We start from the raw sequence: 19,188 nt of genomic DNA, 5'->3' as shown, positions 1-19,188 counted from the left end.
TGCGCCCATCACTCTGGAACAGGGTAAATCTGGACTCACCAGACCACATGACCTTCTTCCATTGCTCCAGATCTTATGCTTCCTAGCAAATTTAAGCCTTTTTTTTCTGGTTTGCCTCATTGATTAGTGGTTTTCTTATGGCTACACAGCTGTTCAGTCCCAATCCCTTGAGTACCCTTCACAATGTGAGTGTGGAAATGCTCTTACTTTCACTTTAAACATAGCCCTGAGTTCTACTGTTGTTTTTCTTTGATTTCATTTCACCAAACGTTTAAGTGATCACTGATCACGATCATTCGTGATTTTTTTCCCCGCCACATTTCGTCCTCGAATACGATGAGTCCCCACTATCCTTCCAGTTTTTAATAATGCGTTAGACAGTTCTTAACCCAATTTTTGTAGTTTCTGCAATCTCCTTAGATGTTTTCTCTGCTTGATGCATGCCAATAATTTAACCTTTCTCAAACAGACTAACATCTTTTCCACGACCACGAGATGTTTCTTTCAACATGGTTGTTTAAGAAATGCGAAGCAAATCATTGCACCAGTTGGGGTTAAATAACTTGTTGCCAACTGAAAGATAATCGCCCATGCAGTAATTATCCAATAGGAGGCTCATAACTATTTGCTTAGTTAAATCCAGCTGTCGACTTTTTTTTTGGACAGGCAGTGTATATTCAGATGTAAAAGTGTCCCTTTTACATACTGATGTGGGACGCTGCAAAAGGTCCTCTTTAAATATTGCTGTTCACAAGCGCAAACCATCAGACTTGAAGGAGCTGGAGCAGTTTTGCAAGAAGGGATGGACAAGAATCCCAGTGGTAAGATGTGGCAAGCTCATAGAGACTTATCCAAAGTGACTTGGAGCTGTGATTGCTGCAAAAGGTGGCTCTACAAAGTAATGACTTTAGGGGGGTGAATAGTTATGCATATTGACTTTTATGTTATTTTTATGTTATTTTGTTGTTTGCTTCACAATAAAAAATAAAAAAAATCTTCAAAGTTGTGGGCATGTTCTGTAAATTAAATAATGCAAATCCTCAAACAATCCATGTTAATTCCAGGTTGTGAGGCACCAAAACACAAAAAAAGTCAAGGGGGTGAATACTTTTGCAAGGCACTGTAAAAACCAAAATTTCTCTGCAATTTATGACAACAAGGTGCAGATTCTACAAAGCAGCACTACAAGCTGCAGTGCAAACCGATATGAATTCGAGCCAGAAGCTTTTAAACATAGTCAAATGCTATGATGTCTATTAGGCCTCATGCGCACAGCCGTTGTGCGGCCGTTACGTGCATTGGGGACGGCAATTGAATGGGTCCGCATCCGGGTTGCACACGGCCGGCGGACTTGGATTGCCGACCCGCCATTTGCGGGCCGCAATATGGCCACGGCCATCTAAAGCCCGTGTGCATGAGGCCTTAGCTGTAGACATGTATTACCCTCACAGTTGAAACCTTGCACTCTCTCTTCTAGCAACTCACAATCTTACAAACAATCTCAGCTGCACACTCTAAGGCCTCATGCACACAACCGTTGTTGTGGTCCGCATCCGAGCTGCTTTTTTTGCGGCTCTGGTGCGGACCCATTCACTTCAATATGGCCGCAAAAGATGCGGACAGCACTCCGTTTGCTGTCCGCATCCGTTGCTCCGTTCCGTGGCCCGTTTTGTGGACAAGAATAGGCATTTCTACAATGGGCCGCCCGTTCCGTTCCACAAATTGCAGAAGGCACAGGGGCGGCTTCCGTATTTTGCGGATCCGTGGTTTGCAGAATGCCAAAAACGGAACGGTCGTTTTGCATGAGGCCTTAGGCAGTGATGGTGAACCGTTTAGAGACGGAGTGCCCAAACTGCAACCCAAAATCCACCTATTTATCACAAAGTGCCAACATGGCAATTTAACCTGAATACTGCAGTCCAGTATAGTATATCTTCTACTTATCATTTAGCTATAATAGCCTGCTTACATTCAATGTGCGGCCTGTGCTGTCCATAGTGCGCCCTCCGCTGATCAATGGCAGGAAAAGCCTAAGGCACATTGGTACGCCTTAGACTTTTTCCAGGGCAGAGGTGCCCACAGAGAGGGCTCCGAATGCCGCCTCTGGAACGCGTGCCATAGATTCGCCACGACTGCTCTAAGGGGTTCCCTGAAGTCATTTGGGGTCAAAATAGACTGAGGCTGACTGACAGGACTAGAGGTTGCTCCTTCAATAGCCTTTGTTTAGCACCCTCAGACTGACTCAGACTTCACCTTCCATGTAGAAAGTATCTCAGGAGCTGAAGTAACCCATGGTTAGCTTATGCAGTGCCCCAGAAGACTACTGCAAAAGGGTTAATTATTACTAAAAAAGAAGTAATGTTTACTATTTTGTGATAATATATTTTCTATGCTTTAAATGTGATTCCAAGAGCTGTATATACAGTAGGTAGCACAACTCAGTTATTGTGCTCTACTCTATAGTCTGATTGCATCAGCTTAGTGAGTCTGGCATAGTCAGCCGATGTGTGAGGAGCTGCATGGTGCTGTGCAATGTGAGACCTACTACAAGGACCCTCCTTCCTTTTATGCTGAAGACAAGTGCCAGACCTCCGGGAGTAAAAAGCAATGAATCTATAGACTGTTTAGGACCATAAGGGGGAGTGCATGATGGCAAAGGTAGCACACGTTCATACGATCTAAGATCTGCACCCTGCAGTGCGAATTGCTGTGTTAATGAAAACATAATTACATGCTTTTGGTAAATTTGAGTTGTCTGGATTTAATAGTGACAGACTTAGAGATACCATATAGCCTGCTTTCCCATAAACAGCCTTGGAAAGATTGTGTGTGTACCTGGAAAAACTGAACTTACCTTTCAAGTGCATGTAAAATTCCTCAGTGGGTACTGCAACTACTTTATATGCTTGTACTACAACACCTATCATGCTCAGTAAAGAGACTGTTATCTGTGTCAACTAATCTGGGCCTGGTCTTTGTCTCCACCATCCGTCGGCCCCTGCTCCACTATCAAGGACACCCCAACTAACATCAGGCAGTGCCCAAAGGAAGAAAGGATGCAACCTTCTTTCACTGCACAGCCCAGTTAGAACCAGAGTGAGGATAGCCATTGTGAACCACTACTCCTGTCACCCCTACCACTCCCCCCTCCCCCCCCCCCCCCGCACTCTCCCTCTGGGACACTGCACTTACAATCTATATTTAAAATAATAACACAGTTATTTTCCATGCAACTGACATATCCCAGTGCAAAACTTCAGAAATATATCACGTCACACAAATTCCTATAGAATATTCCTACTTTAACCATTAGCAGTGGCCAAATTAGACACTGGATTTTTGTGCTTCTGGTGTACGGGCCAAAATAAACACTGAAGAGGCTGCAGTGCTTGCACATGCCAAGTCAGACCCCCACTGGTGGCCGGCAATATTAAGATTTTTTTTTTTAAATATTTAAATGCACTCCAAACTCAATCAAAGAGCCTCATATCACTTTCAGCTAGGGCATGTACACACAATTCGCCTACACAGCTGCATTTTTTATTTTTTCAGCTAAAAGTCAGTTTTGGGCTTAGTTCTTGATGTTTTAGAATACATATGGAGGGAACATGAACTGTAAATACAGTTACACATAAAACTTATATATAGATACACACATATAAATGCACAATATATATACGCAGGTGTAAGAAGAAATGGAGCGGCGGTCTGAAGTTTATGAACTTATCTTCCCCATGGCCTGGCCTTTGTATATACAGTTGCAAGAAAAAGTATGTGAACCCTTTGGAATTATATAGATTTCTGCACAAATTGGTCATAAAATGTGATCTGATCTTCATCTAAGTCACAACAATAGACAATCACAGTCTGCTTAAACTAATAACACACAAAGAATTAAATGTTACCATGTTTTTATTGAACACACCATGTAAACATTCACAGTGCAGGTAGAAAAAGTATGTGAAACCCTAGACTAATGACATCTCCAAGAGCTAATTGGAGTGAGGTGTCAGCCAACTGGAGTCCAATAAATGAGATGAGATTGGAGGTGTTGGTTACAGCTGGCCTGCCCTATAAAAAACACACACCAGTTCTGGGTTTGCTCTTCACAAGAATCATTGCCTGATGTGAATGATGCCTCGCACAAAAGAGCTCTCAGAAGACCTATGATTAAGAATTGTTGACTTGCATAAAGCTGGAAAAGGGTTATAAAAGGATCTCCAAAAGCCTTGCTGTTCATCAGTCCACGGTAAGACAAATTGTCTATAAATGGAGAAAGTTCAGCACTGCTGCTACTCTCCCTAGGAGTGGCCGTCCTGTAAAGATGACTGCAAGAGCACAGCGCAGACTGCTCAATGAGGTGAAGAAGAATCCTAGAGTGTCAGCTAAAGACTTACAAAGGTCTATGGCATATGCTAACATCCCTGTTAGAGAATCTACAATACGTAAAACACTAAAAGAGAATGGATTTCATGGGAGGATACCACAGAGGAAGCCACTGCTGTCCAAAAAAAACATTGCTGCACGTTTACAGTTTGCACAAGAGCACCTGGATGTTCCACAGCAGTACTGGCAAAATATTCTGTGGACAGATGAAACCAAAGTTGAGTTGTTTGGAAGAAACACACAACACTATGTGTGGAGAAAAAGAGGCACAACACACCAACATCAAAACCTCATCCCAACTGTGAAGTATGGTGGTGGGGGCATCTTGGTTTGCTGCATCAGGGCCTGGATGGATTGCTATCATCAAAGGAAAAATTAATTCCCAAGTTTATCAAGACATTTTTCAGGAGAACTTAAGGCCATCTGTCCACCAGCTGAAGCTCAACAGAAGGTGGGTGTTGCAACAGGTCAACGACCCAAAGCATAGAAGTAAATCAACAACAGAATGGCTTAAACAGAAGAAAATACACCTTCTGGAGTGGCCCAGTCAGAGTCCTGACCTCAACCCGATTGAGATGCTGTGGCATGACCTCAAGAAAGCGATTCACACCAGACATCCCAAGGAATGGTCAAGAATTACTACTGACCGTTGTGCACGTCTGATCTGCAACTACAGGAAACGTTTGGTTGAAGTTATTGCTGCTATAGGAGGTTCAACCAGTTATTAAATCCAAGGGTTCACATACTTTTTCCACCTGCACTGTGAATGTTTACATGGTGTGTTCAATAAAAACATGGTAACATTTAATTCTTTGTGTGTTATTAGTTTAAGCAGACTGTGATTGTCTATTGTTGTGACTTAGATGAAGATCAGATCACATTTTATGACCAATTTGTGTAGAAATCCGCATCATTCCGAAGGGTTCACATACTTTTTCTTGCAACTGTATGTATATTTCTTTTTCTCATCAGAAGCATATGGATTGTGGGCATGGGCAGCAGTAATCATGTCCCTGAGAATAAATAATATACGGTACTTACATCATTTTATCTGTCACAGCTGCTGCCAATCGCACAGATCCTGTGTTTGATACTCTGAGAACTGGAGTCATCATGGCAAACAAAGAAAGAAAAAAAGGGCAAGATGACAAGAAAAATGTGAGTAACCTGTGATATTCTTGTACTTATACTTTTAGTTTGATGATGCATGTGTCATATGGCACTGACAGTGTTTCACATGGCAAACCTACACACGTCTTGTGATGCATTTTCATAGTTGTCAACAGTGCTGAATTTGCAAGGGCCGTCCCTACTTTTCAAATGAGTGGTTCTTGGCACACACCTCCTGAAGCTCATGTACCCCTGCTTAGATGAAACTGCTTAGAGCAGTTGAAAAAGTCATTGGATGTACCGAAACGCACCCTACATAGTTGTACAGGCTATATGCGAGACTGGATAACAGATGCAAAGTATCTGCAAGTGCTATGCTTCTGGGATCTCTTTTACTTTCTATAATGAGCTATAGCTTTTAGTTTAAAAGTGGAGTGCCGCTCATTTGTGGACTTAAAGGGGTAATCCCTTTATCAATTAATATTGATGACCTATCCTCAGGATAGGTCATCAGTTTCAGATCGGTTGGGTCTGATACCTTGGACCCCCCCGCCGATCAACTGTTTGAAGAGGCCAGGCGCTCTTAAGCATTCCTCCTTAGCCATGTTACGTCACTGTACAGTACATCGGTCACATGGCCAAGTTGCAGCACAGCCCCATTCAAGCTGTAATACCAAGCACAGTAGCTGTACTTGGTAAGCTGCTGGGAGCCGGCCGTGCTCACCAGAGCTCTGGTGAGCGCCATAGCTTCCCAAAATGGATAATCAGTGGGGGTGCTGGGACTCAGACCCCTGCCAATGTGATATTAATGACCTATACCGTGGATAGGTCATCAATATTGTTTCTCGGATAACCCCTTTAACCACCGCTGCTTAGACCTATGACCATCTTGGTTCTACTTCAGTTTCAATACATATACATTTTGCCATTATGTCCTCCTCTTACCCCATTTTGTTCCTTTTTAGCTGTGTCATCATTCTGCAGAGAATTTGTGTTTTATCCACATGTTTTTTTCACAAAGTCTCCTGGGAAATAAAGTTTGAACTTTTCCAAGGTCTTTTTCCGACTTTCATTCCTGTGCAAATGAGTACAGCGCTTGACTGGAAAATGAGCCCGGCACTGATATGATAATTGTGCTGTTATATGCAATGAAGTGTAGGGATAAAAGCCAAATATTCTGATTAGAATTGCCCTTGTTTCCTCTCTCTGCAAATACATGTCTGTGTTGTTTCCTCCCAGCCTGCCACTATGATTGATGAGGAACCAGAGCCCCCAAAACAAGAGGAAGGGAAGCAGGAAGGAGGTAAGGTTCCTTGATGGTGGACTTCTAATAGGCTTCAGACATTGTGGATTTACCATACCCCATTAGCCTCCAATTGTGTCCAAAATAGGTTTGGAATAAGTGTTATTATCTACGGCTCACCTTACAGCTTGCAGATTTATACAGTATGTCAAAAGAAGGGTATATGCAGTAATGGTTCCTCTCAGTAATATCCTCCCTGACGTGAAGGTCAGACTTATGATTCCACAGAAGGTCAGTTCAGCCTTTTATCCTCTCCAGGGAGATAATGAGCACCAATTATAAATGAGTAATCATAATTGCAAATCCCATGTTTTAATTGTTTCTGAAAAGAGCTTTGAGGTCTCGAAATAAAATGCGCTACACAAGTGTCATTCCTACCAATGTTTGCCTTGCTTTATCCTAGATTCTCCTGATGGTGATAAAAAAGGAGATAAAAATGCGCAGGATGCAAAGGTAATTGCTGTTTTTCAAAACGGGTCACCTTCCTCTAAGAGGTGAATGAGCAAATTCTTCTAAATGTAAAGATGAGTGTAAAAGGAGCGTCTATTGTGGTAGTACAATACGAGAAGGACCATGCACCTTGCTGTGGAGCACTGTTTCTATACCTCCCATTCACTTCTATGGGATTTGCGAAAACAGTATAGCACAGCCTGCTCAGCTGTTTCCGTAATTCTGGATACTCCTGGCAACTGGATAGGATGCATATTCAATCTCAGTATTGAATGGCGGAGATTGGAATACCCCTTTAAACATTCTTGGGTGTCCTCAGCCTTTATTACACTGATCAGAATTTCTGTTCATAAACTATGTAGACAGACCAGAAATTGCCAAGGTTCACACTGCTAAAATCTGCCGAAGTTTGCTGCCATGGAATCCACTTTAAAAATGCCACAAACAACCTCTCATTGGCCTCAATGTAAACAAAAAGTGCACATTGTTTTTTGTGTTTTTTTTCCAACACTGATTTAAAATTTGCTTAAAGGGGTTCTCCAGGAATTCATAAAATATAATTACTGAAAATATTTAAATATTACTGTATCATAAATATATTCCCAAAAACCGTTCATTAGTTATAATGGCTTGTTTTGTCTAGGGAGCAATCATCAGGGGAAATGGCCGCTGTCCTATTTGTACACACACAACCTGTAAAAGCAGGAGAAGTTACTTCACAACACTGAGCTAAAGAGCTGCCTCATCCTCCTCTCTGCTCTGCTTCTCAGGGATCATGATCCAGATGAATACAGCTGAATCTCTGTAGGAATGGAGTTCATGAGGAGACTTGAAGTACAGGACAGACTGTGGTAATGTGGAGCTGTGGTAATGAAGCCGACTACATACAAGTTCTGCTGCTCATTATCCCCACCCTCCTCTCTGTACTTCATGTCTCCTCATGGACTCCATTCCTACAGAGATTCAGCTGAAGATCTTATTAAACTATATTCAGGATCATAATTCCTGACAAGCAGAACAGAGAATAGAAAAAGAGGAGCGTAAATGGGGATTATTGGAAAGGGGAAGAAGGGTGACAGACAGGACCACTGGTGGGGAAAGAAAACAAAACAAAAGGATGGAGAAAAGGAGGGGGTAATTGTGAGGAAGGATGACGGGTAGGGGGAGGGGAATGGAGGCGCCAAGGGATGCCCACGAGAAAAAGACCAAGTGGATGATGGGAATGAGTAAGGCTGCTCACACTGAGTTGGACTGATAGTCCAAGGCGGCCCGACAAGCGGGTCGCAATAACAGTGGATATGCAAGAAAAGGAGGCAAGTGGAGCACCAAGCAGAGCTGAGAGGAGGATGAGGCAGCTCTTTAGCTCAATGTTGTGAAGTAACTTGTCCTGCTGTGTGATTAGGACAGGTTTTGTGTGTTCTAATAGGACAGCGGGCATTTTATTTCTCCTAATGATTGCTCCCTAGACAAAATTAGCCATTATTACTAATGAAATGTATTTGGGAAAATATTTATAATAAAGTAATATTTAAAGTTGTGTCACTTCAGCAAGTTGATACAAGGCACAAACTAATGTATTGTTCTTATCCATATTGCCTCAATTTTCTGTCTGGATTCATTTTTCCATCACATAATGCACTGCTCGTTTCCAGGGGTTAAGACCATCCTGCAATCCACAATCGGTGGCTGTGTTTGCACACTACAGAAAAAAAACACCAGCCTATGTGTGCTCACACGGTCTCGGGCCACCAGATAGGCTGGCACTTTTTCCGATAGTGTATAGTTTCCGGGTATGTGTACCACAAGTACCACAAGTTATATAGCATGACAGCAGGGGGTCATGCATGCCAAATACAGCATGACCACCACTGATGGATTGCAGGGTGGTGGTAACCATGAAAACGAGCAGTGTATAATGTGATGGAAAAATGAATCCAGCCAGCAAAGGAAGCAATATGGACAATAACAATACATTAGTAAGTGCCTAGTATTAACTTTCTCTACATAATACATGCCATTTGCTGTAGTAACATAATTTTATTTTGTGAATTCCCGGAGAATCCCTTTAAGAAGTGACATGTTACTTCTGTTTTAGCTCCGTCAGAAAATGAACTGTTTTCAGCTGCTGATTTTGCTAGGGTTTTTTGCTGCTGCTTTTGTGTGACCATAGCCTAGTGTTCATGTGGTACTAATTATACCAAACAATTGCTTACTACTCATTCTAGAGAAACTGTAAATGTCAATGTAGTAGGTTTTGGTTTCAATATTAATTGATGTCATACTTGAGTTCATCAGCCAAGCAATTGCTCAGAACCCACTGCCAGTCAGGGCCTCCATGAATTCCGATACTGGCCCCTGCCTTTTATTTTACGTCTTTCTCAGTGCATGAATGAGTCAGTCTTGGTTACTGAAATTCATCTGTTTCTTGACACTACATGATATGTTATATTTCTGCCCATATAAGAATAAGAAGGCACAACCTGGAGTGCGGGGAGGCTTCATGCAGTCTCACTATTTTGTTGCTCTTTACCGTTTCAAAGCACTGGAGAAGGATGACCTGGATTTCCAGTAAGTATTAGCTTCTGCCTATCTATCTATCTATCTATCTATCTATCTATCTATCTATCTATCTATCTATCTCTGTAATATTTATGCAAAATATTTTGGTAACATCTATGTTAAATTTTATGTAGGACTTCTAAAATAATGAACTTACATGAAACTAATGCAAAGAAAAAGGGGGTCAGTCAGCACATCCCAATGCGCAGGGGCACGTTGCTACGTCTGCCGCACGTCAAGGCGATCTCTGTAAGACGGGTCCTAACACCAAATTCTACCTGTTATGTGCCATGACGGCTACCATACAATTCAGGGAGTGTAGGTCCCACATGCATGCTTGGCCTGCTTAAATTTCTGTAATTTTTGGTGCCAAAATGGCCTCCATTATATCCAAGGAATGCAGGTACCAACATGCATGCCGGGCCCACTCCACACCACTCCTGGTGCCAAATGGCCACCAAAGAATGCAATGAGAGTCCACAACTATATCTCTCCTGGTGCCAAATGGTTTTCAGTGAATGAGGGAGAGCAGGCCAAGCTATATACTCACACTAATTAAAATCAGCCTATGGGGCAGACGAGCTGGTCAGGAGTGCATGACTGAGGTGTCAGCCACACCTCCAGCACAAACTGCAAAGAAAAAGGGGGTCAGTCAGCACATCCCAATGCGCAGGGGCACGTTGCTATGGCTGAAAACAACACTGTAAAACAAATCATGCAATGCAACAGCTCTCTGCAAACCAAATAAAGTACAAAAATGCATAATAATTGCTAGTGCTATACTTATAAATTAGAGATATTTGGCAAATCTTTTTGTACAAAATTATTTGAGCCCGTCTGCCGCACGTCAAGGCGATCTCCCTGAATTATATGGTAGCCGTCATGGCACATAACAGGTAGAATTTTGTGTTAGGAACCCGTCTTACAGAGATCGCCTTGACGTGCGGCAGACGGGCTCAAATAATTTTGTACAAAATGATTTGCCAAACATCTCTAATTTATAAGTATAGCACTAGCGATTATTAAGCATTTTTGTTCTTTATTTGGTTTGCAGAGAGCTGTTGCATTGCATGTTTTGTTTTACATACATGAAACTAATAAATGCAGTGGTACATATGTAATGTCTGCCAAAATATGTCATATACTGTATTTCATTGCAGAGCTGGAGATAGGATCACAGTCATTGATGACTCCAATGAAGAGTGGTGGCGGGTATGTGTACCATAAGTACCAGAAGTTATATAGCATGAGGTTACGCATGCCAAATACATATTCACCCTGTTACTGGCCAACTGCACTTCTGGAGCAGAAGGGATTCCAGTTTTTCAGATTTGAGAGCCAAATTTAAAAGGGTTGTCTAGGCTGAGAAAACATGTCTGTTTTTTCTAGAAAGAGTGGAACTCCTGTCCTCAGGCTATATGTGTCACTGCAGCTCAGCCCCAATGGAGCTATGCTGCAATACCACATACTACCTGTAGAAATGTGGCACTGTTTCTGGAAGACGTGTGTTTCTCGACCTGGATAAGCCCTTTAAATGTACTTGGACACATTTTCAAGGAACTTACGAAATATAAATATAAATCTGTCAAATGATAAATGAGAAAACTTGCTCTGCCATGTATTTTCTCCAGTTGTTATTCCATTAAAGCACTGCTATTAACAGTGACTTCAGTTTAGTTACATGGTAGTCTTAGGCTGGGTTCACATCCTGTTTTTGCCATCTGTTTAACATGTACCCAGTTAGGTCCAAAAATATTTGGACAGTGACACAATCTTTATGATTTGAAATGAAACAACTGAGATGTAATTGTAGTGTAGACTTTCGGGTTTAATTAATGGGGTGGAACGAAAATATCCGGTGAAAGATTTAGGAATTGCAACCATTTTTCTACAAAGCCTCTTCTTTTCAGGTCAAAAGTAATTGGACCAATTAACATTACCATAAATAAAATGTTCATTTTTAATACTTTGTAGAGAATCCTTTGAAGGCAATGACTGCCTGAAGTCTGGAAACCATTGACATCACCAAATGCTGGTTTCCTCCTTTGTGATACATTGCCAAGCTTTGGTGTGCTTTGGATCATGAGCTGTTCCAAGGCTTCGCCATACTTTTTTCTTCCCATTATTCTGTTACAGGTTGATCTTAGCTTTATCTGTCCAAAGAATGCTGTTCCAGAACTGGGTTGGCTTCTCTATATCTTTTTTTTTTTTGCAAAGTCTAATCTGGCATTTCTATTTTTGAGGCTGATTAATGGTTTGCACCTTGTGATGAACCCTCTGTATTTGCTCTCATGAAGTCTTCTCTTTATGGTAGACTTAGATACTGATACACCTACTTTCTGGAGAGTGTAATTCACTTGGGTGGATGTTGTGAAGGTTTTTTTTCTTCACCATGGAAAGAATTCTGCGATGATCCACCACTGTTGTCTTCTGTGGACATCCAGGCCTTTTTTGAGTTCCCGAGCTCACCACTGAGCTTTTTTAATTTTTTTACCAGAATGTACCAAACTGTTTATTTGGCCACCCCTAATATTTCTGACAACTTTCCTTCTTCTTTATATTCAGCCTATTGATGGTCTTTTACACTTTCATTGAGTGCTCCTTTAACTGCATGTTGTGGTTTGACAGCAACTGCTTCCAAATGCAAAATGCAAATGTCACACCTGGAATCAACTCCAGAACTTTTACCTACTTAATTGATGATGGATTAATGAAGGAATAGCCCATGCAGCCCATTAAATAGCTTTTGAGATAATTCTCTGATTACCTTTGGTCCCTTAAAAAAGAGGCAGCTACATATTAAAGAGATGTAATTCCTAAAAATTCCTCCAATTAGGATGTAAATAGGCACTAACGAAACCCCCCGAGGGAGGGAAAGGGAGGTAAAACTTAACTTTTACTAATAAATGTAGATAAAAAAGTGCACTACACCAAAAAGATATACAAACATAAATGTGACAGCATACTACAGAGCCACCTGGATGTGGCAATACCAAGGCAAAAGGACCATTAAACGCAATCTGAGAATAAAAAGGAAACAAATGGAATGATCTCACCAATATTGAGGCCGCCGTGATATATTCCATAGGCGAGAAGCCGGCGCACATTCCAATAACTGTCAGAAGGTTTCCCAAGGTCCTTGTAGCGTCATCGTATGCTTCAATGGATGCAGCCGGGTGGCTCTTTAATTCTGGTATAGCTAAAACACCGGGAACAACTAGCCCTAGAAATCCCTAATAAGGGGGAAGGTGCTAGGAATGCCCTGCCTGTCTATACAGAGCACTTGCCCCGAAAGGGGCAACCCCGTCCAGATACCTGACCCTAAAGCTAATATAGAACTGGATAGGGTGAAAATTCAAGCGTCAAAAAGTTTTTACTAATGGGCTAAAGTGGGAGGGAGAAAATTAACATCCCTCAAAGACTCCCCTAGGGTCAGTGGACCACAAATCAAATAATAAATAAAGTTGCCCTATACTGGTGTCCCACAGTGGGAACAGGCTCCTAGTAAACACAATACATACATGCCTGCTAGTGGGATGGAACCGTATGTCTGCACGCCAATGCTGGCGTCTGGTAAGGCTGCGTCCTGCGCGCCTGAACCCTGAGTCCGTCCTTCCAGTCATGTGAGTGGATCACGTGAGTGGCGCACGGCGTCACATGGGACGCGGGGCCCGAAAGCGCATCGCCCTGTGGAATGCAGCGCCAGTCACGTGGGGCGGGCCTCGACAGTGGGGAAGGCGGGCTAGATGCCTAAGCAACCAGAACACCAGGAACAAACCTGGTGACCCCGAAGCAAATATAGTGTCCTATATTTGTTTACATCTCCTGTATCATATATTTTTTATTTAATACATCTATATTATATTTTCCTTGCTCCCCCAATTGTCTTTGTACAATACGGTCAATCCACCGCCAAACAAGCTCCTTTTACTTTTTTAGGACTTGGGCATTCTTTATTTATGCCCGTTCGCAGCTTTGGGGGCGCCAGGTTTGTTCCTGGCGTCCCGGTTGCTTAGGCACCTAGCCCACCTTCCCCAACTGCTGCTTCTCCCTGTACATGGATGAAAACATCTGGTGTTGGGGGAGAGCAGACAATGGCAGGCGGGGACGGGGATAAACCTCCCTAGCGTCACCCGCGATGCTACGGAGGCTGAAGTGACACAACTCCTTTAAGGGCTCATACACACTGGAAAGTAGTCTGTATAACTCCTTTAGTATGAAATTGGAGATATATAAAGGTGCAGTAGAGAGCTCACTCATCTTTCTAACGTCCGTACTGCAGCACATTTATTTTTATTATAGCATTTGATATGATTCAAGTGCAAGGTCTGTGTGGGAGATGCGTTCATTTTTAAATTTATTCACTTTTTATTGAGAGTTTTTAAATCACTTTAGCAGGTGAAAATAAAGGCAATCTAGAAACAATAAGTAAATCCATCTGAAATGTAAAAATAAAAAAATGCAAATCATGAGGCAGCGCATCCACCTACTATAGTAGATCATAAAACAGAAACAAACAAGAACAATGAATAGGACAACACTCCTATAATGGGTTTTATAGTAAAGAGAATGTGGGGGATGATGGGAGTGATTATATGTAATCTGAAAGGTACACACAAGTCATGGGGTTTATGGTGGATTTCCACTACCTGACCTGGAAGGCAATTATCGGGAAGGAACCTTTCCTTCTCAATAACTGCCTGCTCATCAGAGGAAGTGAAAAGCTACATTTACATGTAGTGATTACCTCCACTGTATGAGAATGAGTGGTCGCTAGTGCCTTTGCTCTTTCTCATACAGATTAATTGTTTCTAGGTAGCAGATTACTGTTCACACAGCACAATCTGCTGCCAGGAAATGAAGCTTTAATGTGTTTAATTGCTTGTTCATTGAGCAATAAGAGGAACAGTTACACTGTCCAATTACTGGGAGGGAACAATCATTCGTATTAATGTTGGTTCCTGAAAATTGGCTTTACAATTGGGCAGTGTCTAGCATTAGTTGCTGAAGTGGTGGTCTCTCCTGTAGTTAAACCATTGATTCTATGTGGCTAGGAATTTGGGTATGGAATTATTTTCCCAAACCAGTGATTCTTCAACTCTAAAGATTTACTTGACTTTCTCAAGCCAAATACCAGTCTTTTTTCCACTACTCAAGATGTCGACCCTATTAATAAAGTATTTTGTATAATCTCTTATACAGTCAGGTCCATAAATATTGGGACATCTACACAATTGTAACATTTTTGGCTCTATACACCACCACAATGGATTTGAAATGAAACAAACAAGATGTACTTTAACTGCAGGCTGTCAGCTTTAATTTGAGGGTATTTACATCCAAATCAGGTGAACGGTTGTCACGGAACCATGAACCAGACGTACAACAAGAGATAAGTGAAAATAAGAAGGCTTTATTGAAAATAAAGCTGTAAAGCAAAAGTCCAAACGGATGGTGAAACCGAGCAGAGTCTTTGCGAAGCCAGAGGTCAGGAACCAGAAGGGTAGTCAGACGAAGCCAGGATCAAGAACCAGCAGGGTAGTCAGACGAAGCCAGGATCAGGAACCAGCAGGGTAGTCAGACGAAGCCAGGATCAGGAACCAGCAGGGTAGTCAGACGAAGCCAGGATCAGGAACCAGCAGGGTAGTCAGACGAAGCCAGGATCAGGAACCAGCAGGGTAGTCAGACGAAGCCAGGATCAGGAACCAGAAGCAGCAGCAGTCTTAGAAGCATGTGAACACAAGAGGACCAAGCAAGGAACTGAAGCCACAGACCTCCTATATATATGAGCTAGGCATCCAGCTCCTCCCAGGGGAAGGAGGAGCCGCAGGGTGGAAGGCTACAAGAAACCCAGGACCCAAGATGGCCGCCAGCACATGTCAAACGAAGGAGAGCAGCAAGCAGGTAAGACCATGACAGTACCTCCCCCTCAAGGGCCCCTCCTCCGCGGAGCACAAAACGGTTTCTGAGGGAAGCGTGCGTGGAAGGCTCGGAGCAAGGCAGGAGCATGGACATCTGCGGAGGGAACCCAGGAACGCTCCTCTGGACCATAACCACGCCAATGGACCAAAAACTGCAACCGACCGCGGACCAGGCGTGAGTCCAGGATATTGCTCACCTCATATTCCTCACGATTGCCCACTTGGACCGGACGAGGCCGAGGAACCGAGGAAGTGAAACAATTACACACCAGTGGCTTCAACAGGGAGACATGAAACACGTTGGAGATCCGCATGCCAGGAGGAAGCGCAAGGGCATAGGCTACCGGGTTTACCCTGCGAAGCACTCGGAAGGGACCAACAAAGCGAGGCGCCAGCTTGGGAGTGGGCACTCGAAGGTTGAGGTTGCGGGTGGACAACCATACACGGTCTCCGACCTGGTAGGAAGGAGCAGGCGCTCGTCTGCGATCAGCCTGGAATCTCTGGCGCTGCGCAGAGACCTCAAGGGACTTCTGGATCTGTACCCAAGAAGCACGTAGGACGGAAAGGTGATCCTCCACAGCCGGAATATCCTGGGGAGAGAATACCTCCGGTAACACGGCAGGTTGGAACCCATAATTGGCCATGAAGGGAGACGTCCCAGAGGAAGAGTTCACCGCCGTGTTCCTGGCAAACTCAGCCCAAGGCAGGAGGTCAACCCAATTGTCTTGGTGATCGGAGACATAGCAACGAAGGAATTGCTCCAAGGCCTGATTGGATCGTTCTGCGGCCCCATTGGACTGAGGGTGGTAGGCCGAGGAGAAGGAGAGATGAATCCCCAACTGGGAGCAAAAGGCGCGCCAGAACCTGGACACAAACTGACTCCCCCGATCCGACACAATCTCCTTAGGCAAACCGTGCAACCGGAAGACCTCCCTGGCAAAAATCGTGGCCAACTCTTGTGCAGAGGGTAACTTCTTGAGAGGAACACAGTGGCACATTTTGGAAAACCGATCCACAATCATGAGAATGACCGTATGGCCTCGGGATGCAGGGAGGTCCACAATGAAATCCATCCCCAGGTGTGACCATGGGCGCTCCCCGGTGGCTATGGGTTGCAGAAGGCCCAACGGAAGGTGCCGAGGGGACTTACTCTGGGCACAAACGGAGCATGCCGCTACATATGCGGCGATGTCGGAACGTAGGGAAGGCCACCAGAACAGACGTGAAACAGCCCAGGACAGCTGATTCTTTCCAGGATGCCCCGCGGTCTTGGAGTTATGGTAGGTTCGCAACAACCGAGTGCGCAACTCCTCAGGCACAAAACATCTGCCGTTGGGTCTCCCAGAGGGAGCACCAGATTGAGCCGCCAAAATCTGCTCACCCAGGGGAGAGGTCAGGCTGGTGCGAATGGCGGCCAGGATCTGATTCGGAGGTATGACCGAAGTCGGAATCGACTCCTCCCTGGACAGCTCGGAGTACTGCCGTGATAAGGCATCCGCCCTGATGTTCTTGGAACCGGGTAGGTAGGAGACCCGTAATTAAAACGTGACAAGAACAGAGCCCATCTGGCCTGACGTGGTGTCAATCTCTTGGCCTCAGAAAGGTAGGTCAGATTCTTGTGGTCCGTCAGGATGAGAACCGGAACCACCGAACCCTCGAGCAAGTGCCTCCATTCTTTAAGGGCCTGCACGATGGCCAATAACTCCCTGTCACCAATCTGATAGTTGCACTCCGCGGAAGACAGTTTCCGGGAGTAAAACCCACAAGGAAGCAGAGGACCCTCTGGTGTTCTACGCTGAGACAGAAGGGCGCCTACTCCCGTCTCAGACGCGTCCACCTCGAGGACAAAGGGCAACCCAGGGTTGGGATGCGACAGAATCGGAGCCGACACAAAGGCGGACTTTAGGGCCTCAAAAGCTCGGATGGCCTCGAGCGGCCAGACCTGGGAATTACTGCCCTTCCTGGTCAGATCCGTGAGAGGCTTGGCCAGCATGGAAAAGTCCCTGATGAACTTCCGATAATAATTGGCGAAGCCCAAAAAGCGCTGCAGGGAACGAAGACCACTGGGCTGGGGCCACTGTAAGACAGCCGAAACCTTCTCAGGATCCATGGAGAACCCCTCAGCGGAAATGATGTAACCTAAGAAGGTTACCTGGGATCGGTGAAATTCGCATTTCTCAAGCTTACCGAACAGCTTGTTCTCTCGTAACCGTTGCAACACTCGTCTGACATCCAGAATGTGGGCCTCCATGGATTCAGAATATACCAAGATGTCATCCAAATAGACTACCACACACTGCTGCAACAGGTCACGGAAAACATCGTTGATGAATTCCTGAAAGACTGCGGGCGCATTGCACAACCCAAAGGGCATAACCAAGGATTCGTAATGACCGGTCCTGGTGTTAAACGCGGTCTTCCACTCATCGCCCGCCTTGATCCTTACCAGGTTATATGCCGCCCTCAGGTCGAGTTTGGTAAAGACCGTGGCCCCTTTAAGGCGATCGAACAGCTCGGAAATCAAGGGTATCGGGTAAGCGTTCTTGATCGTGATGCGATTGAGACCCCTGTAATCGATGCAAGGCCTCAACTCACCGCCCTTCTTTTTCACAAAGAAAAATCCAGCCCCTGCCGGGGACGAAGATTTGCGAATGTGTCCGCGTGAAAGCGCCTCCCTCACGTACTCCTCCATGGCCTCATTCTCCGCTACCGACAGTGGATAGACTTTGCCACGAGGAGGAACGGCACCAGATTGTAACTCTATGGCACAATCGTTTGGGCGGTGCGGAGGTAGGGCAACCGCGCGCACCTTATCGAATACATCCCGGTACTCCTCGTATTCAGGAGGCAACAGAGAGTCCGAGGAAGTACACAGCAACTTGACAGACCCATGGATGCAACTAGCCCCACACTGCGGTGACCACGAGAGGATCTCGACCGATCTCCAATCGAAAGTCGGATTATGCTTCTGGAGCCAGGGGTACCCCAAGACCACCGAGTAGTGTGGAGACGAAATAACCTGGAGGCAGACCGACTCTCTGTGAACGGCACCAATGGCTATCCCCACTGGAAGGGTCTCATGAGTCACGTGTGGCGGCAGAAGGGGTCTGCCGTCTATCGCCTCAAGAGCCAGTGGGGAACCTCGAGCCTGCAGAGGAATGGAATTGGCGGCAGCGAACACACTATCAATGAACAAACCACCAGCACCAGAGTCCACCAACGCCTGGGTCGTCACCGAGCCCCCGACCCAGGAGAGGACAACAGTGATCAGTGGTTTGTCAACACGGGAAACCGGGGACGAGGAGACTCCACCCAAGATCTGCCCCCGACAGGATCTCAGGGTACGAGCGTTTCCCGGACGGTTCGGACATGCCAACCGAAAATGCCCACCGAGACCACAGTACATGCATCGGCCCTCACGTCTCCGGAGTGCCCTCTCCCCCTCGGACAGGCGAGCAA

General features: G+C 44.7%; 1 protein-coding gene across 1 annotated transcript in view; it reads left to right on the top strand.

The window, feature by feature from the left end:
• Nucleotides 1-19,188, top strand: part of STAC3 (SH3 and cysteine rich domain 3) — a 149,665-nt gene that overhangs the window by 118,740 nt on the left and 11,737 nt on the right. Inside the window, exons 5-9 of the mRNA XM_040425721.1 lie at nt 5,447-5,544; nt 6,736-6,799; nt 7,203-7,252; nt 9,714-9,817; nt 10,969-11,020. Of these exons, the coding sequence (XP_040281655.1) occupies nt 5,447-5,544; nt 6,736-6,799; nt 7,203-7,252; nt 9,714-9,817; nt 10,969-11,020 (368 nt within the window). The remainder of the gene's footprint in view (nt 1-5,446; nt 5,545-6,735; nt 6,800-7,202; nt 7,253-9,713; nt 9,818-10,968; nt 11,021-19,188) is intronic.

This window comes from Bufo bufo, chromosome 3, assembly GCF_905171765.1.
Source record: "Bufo bufo chromosome 3, aBufBuf1.1, whole genome shotgun sequence".
Taxonomy (NCBI): Eukaryota; Metazoa; Chordata; class Amphibia; order Anura; family Bufonidae; genus Bufo; species Bufo bufo.
The sequence above is the reverse complement of the archived record's forward strand: the minus strand, read 5'-3'. Positions and strand labels throughout refer to the sequence as shown.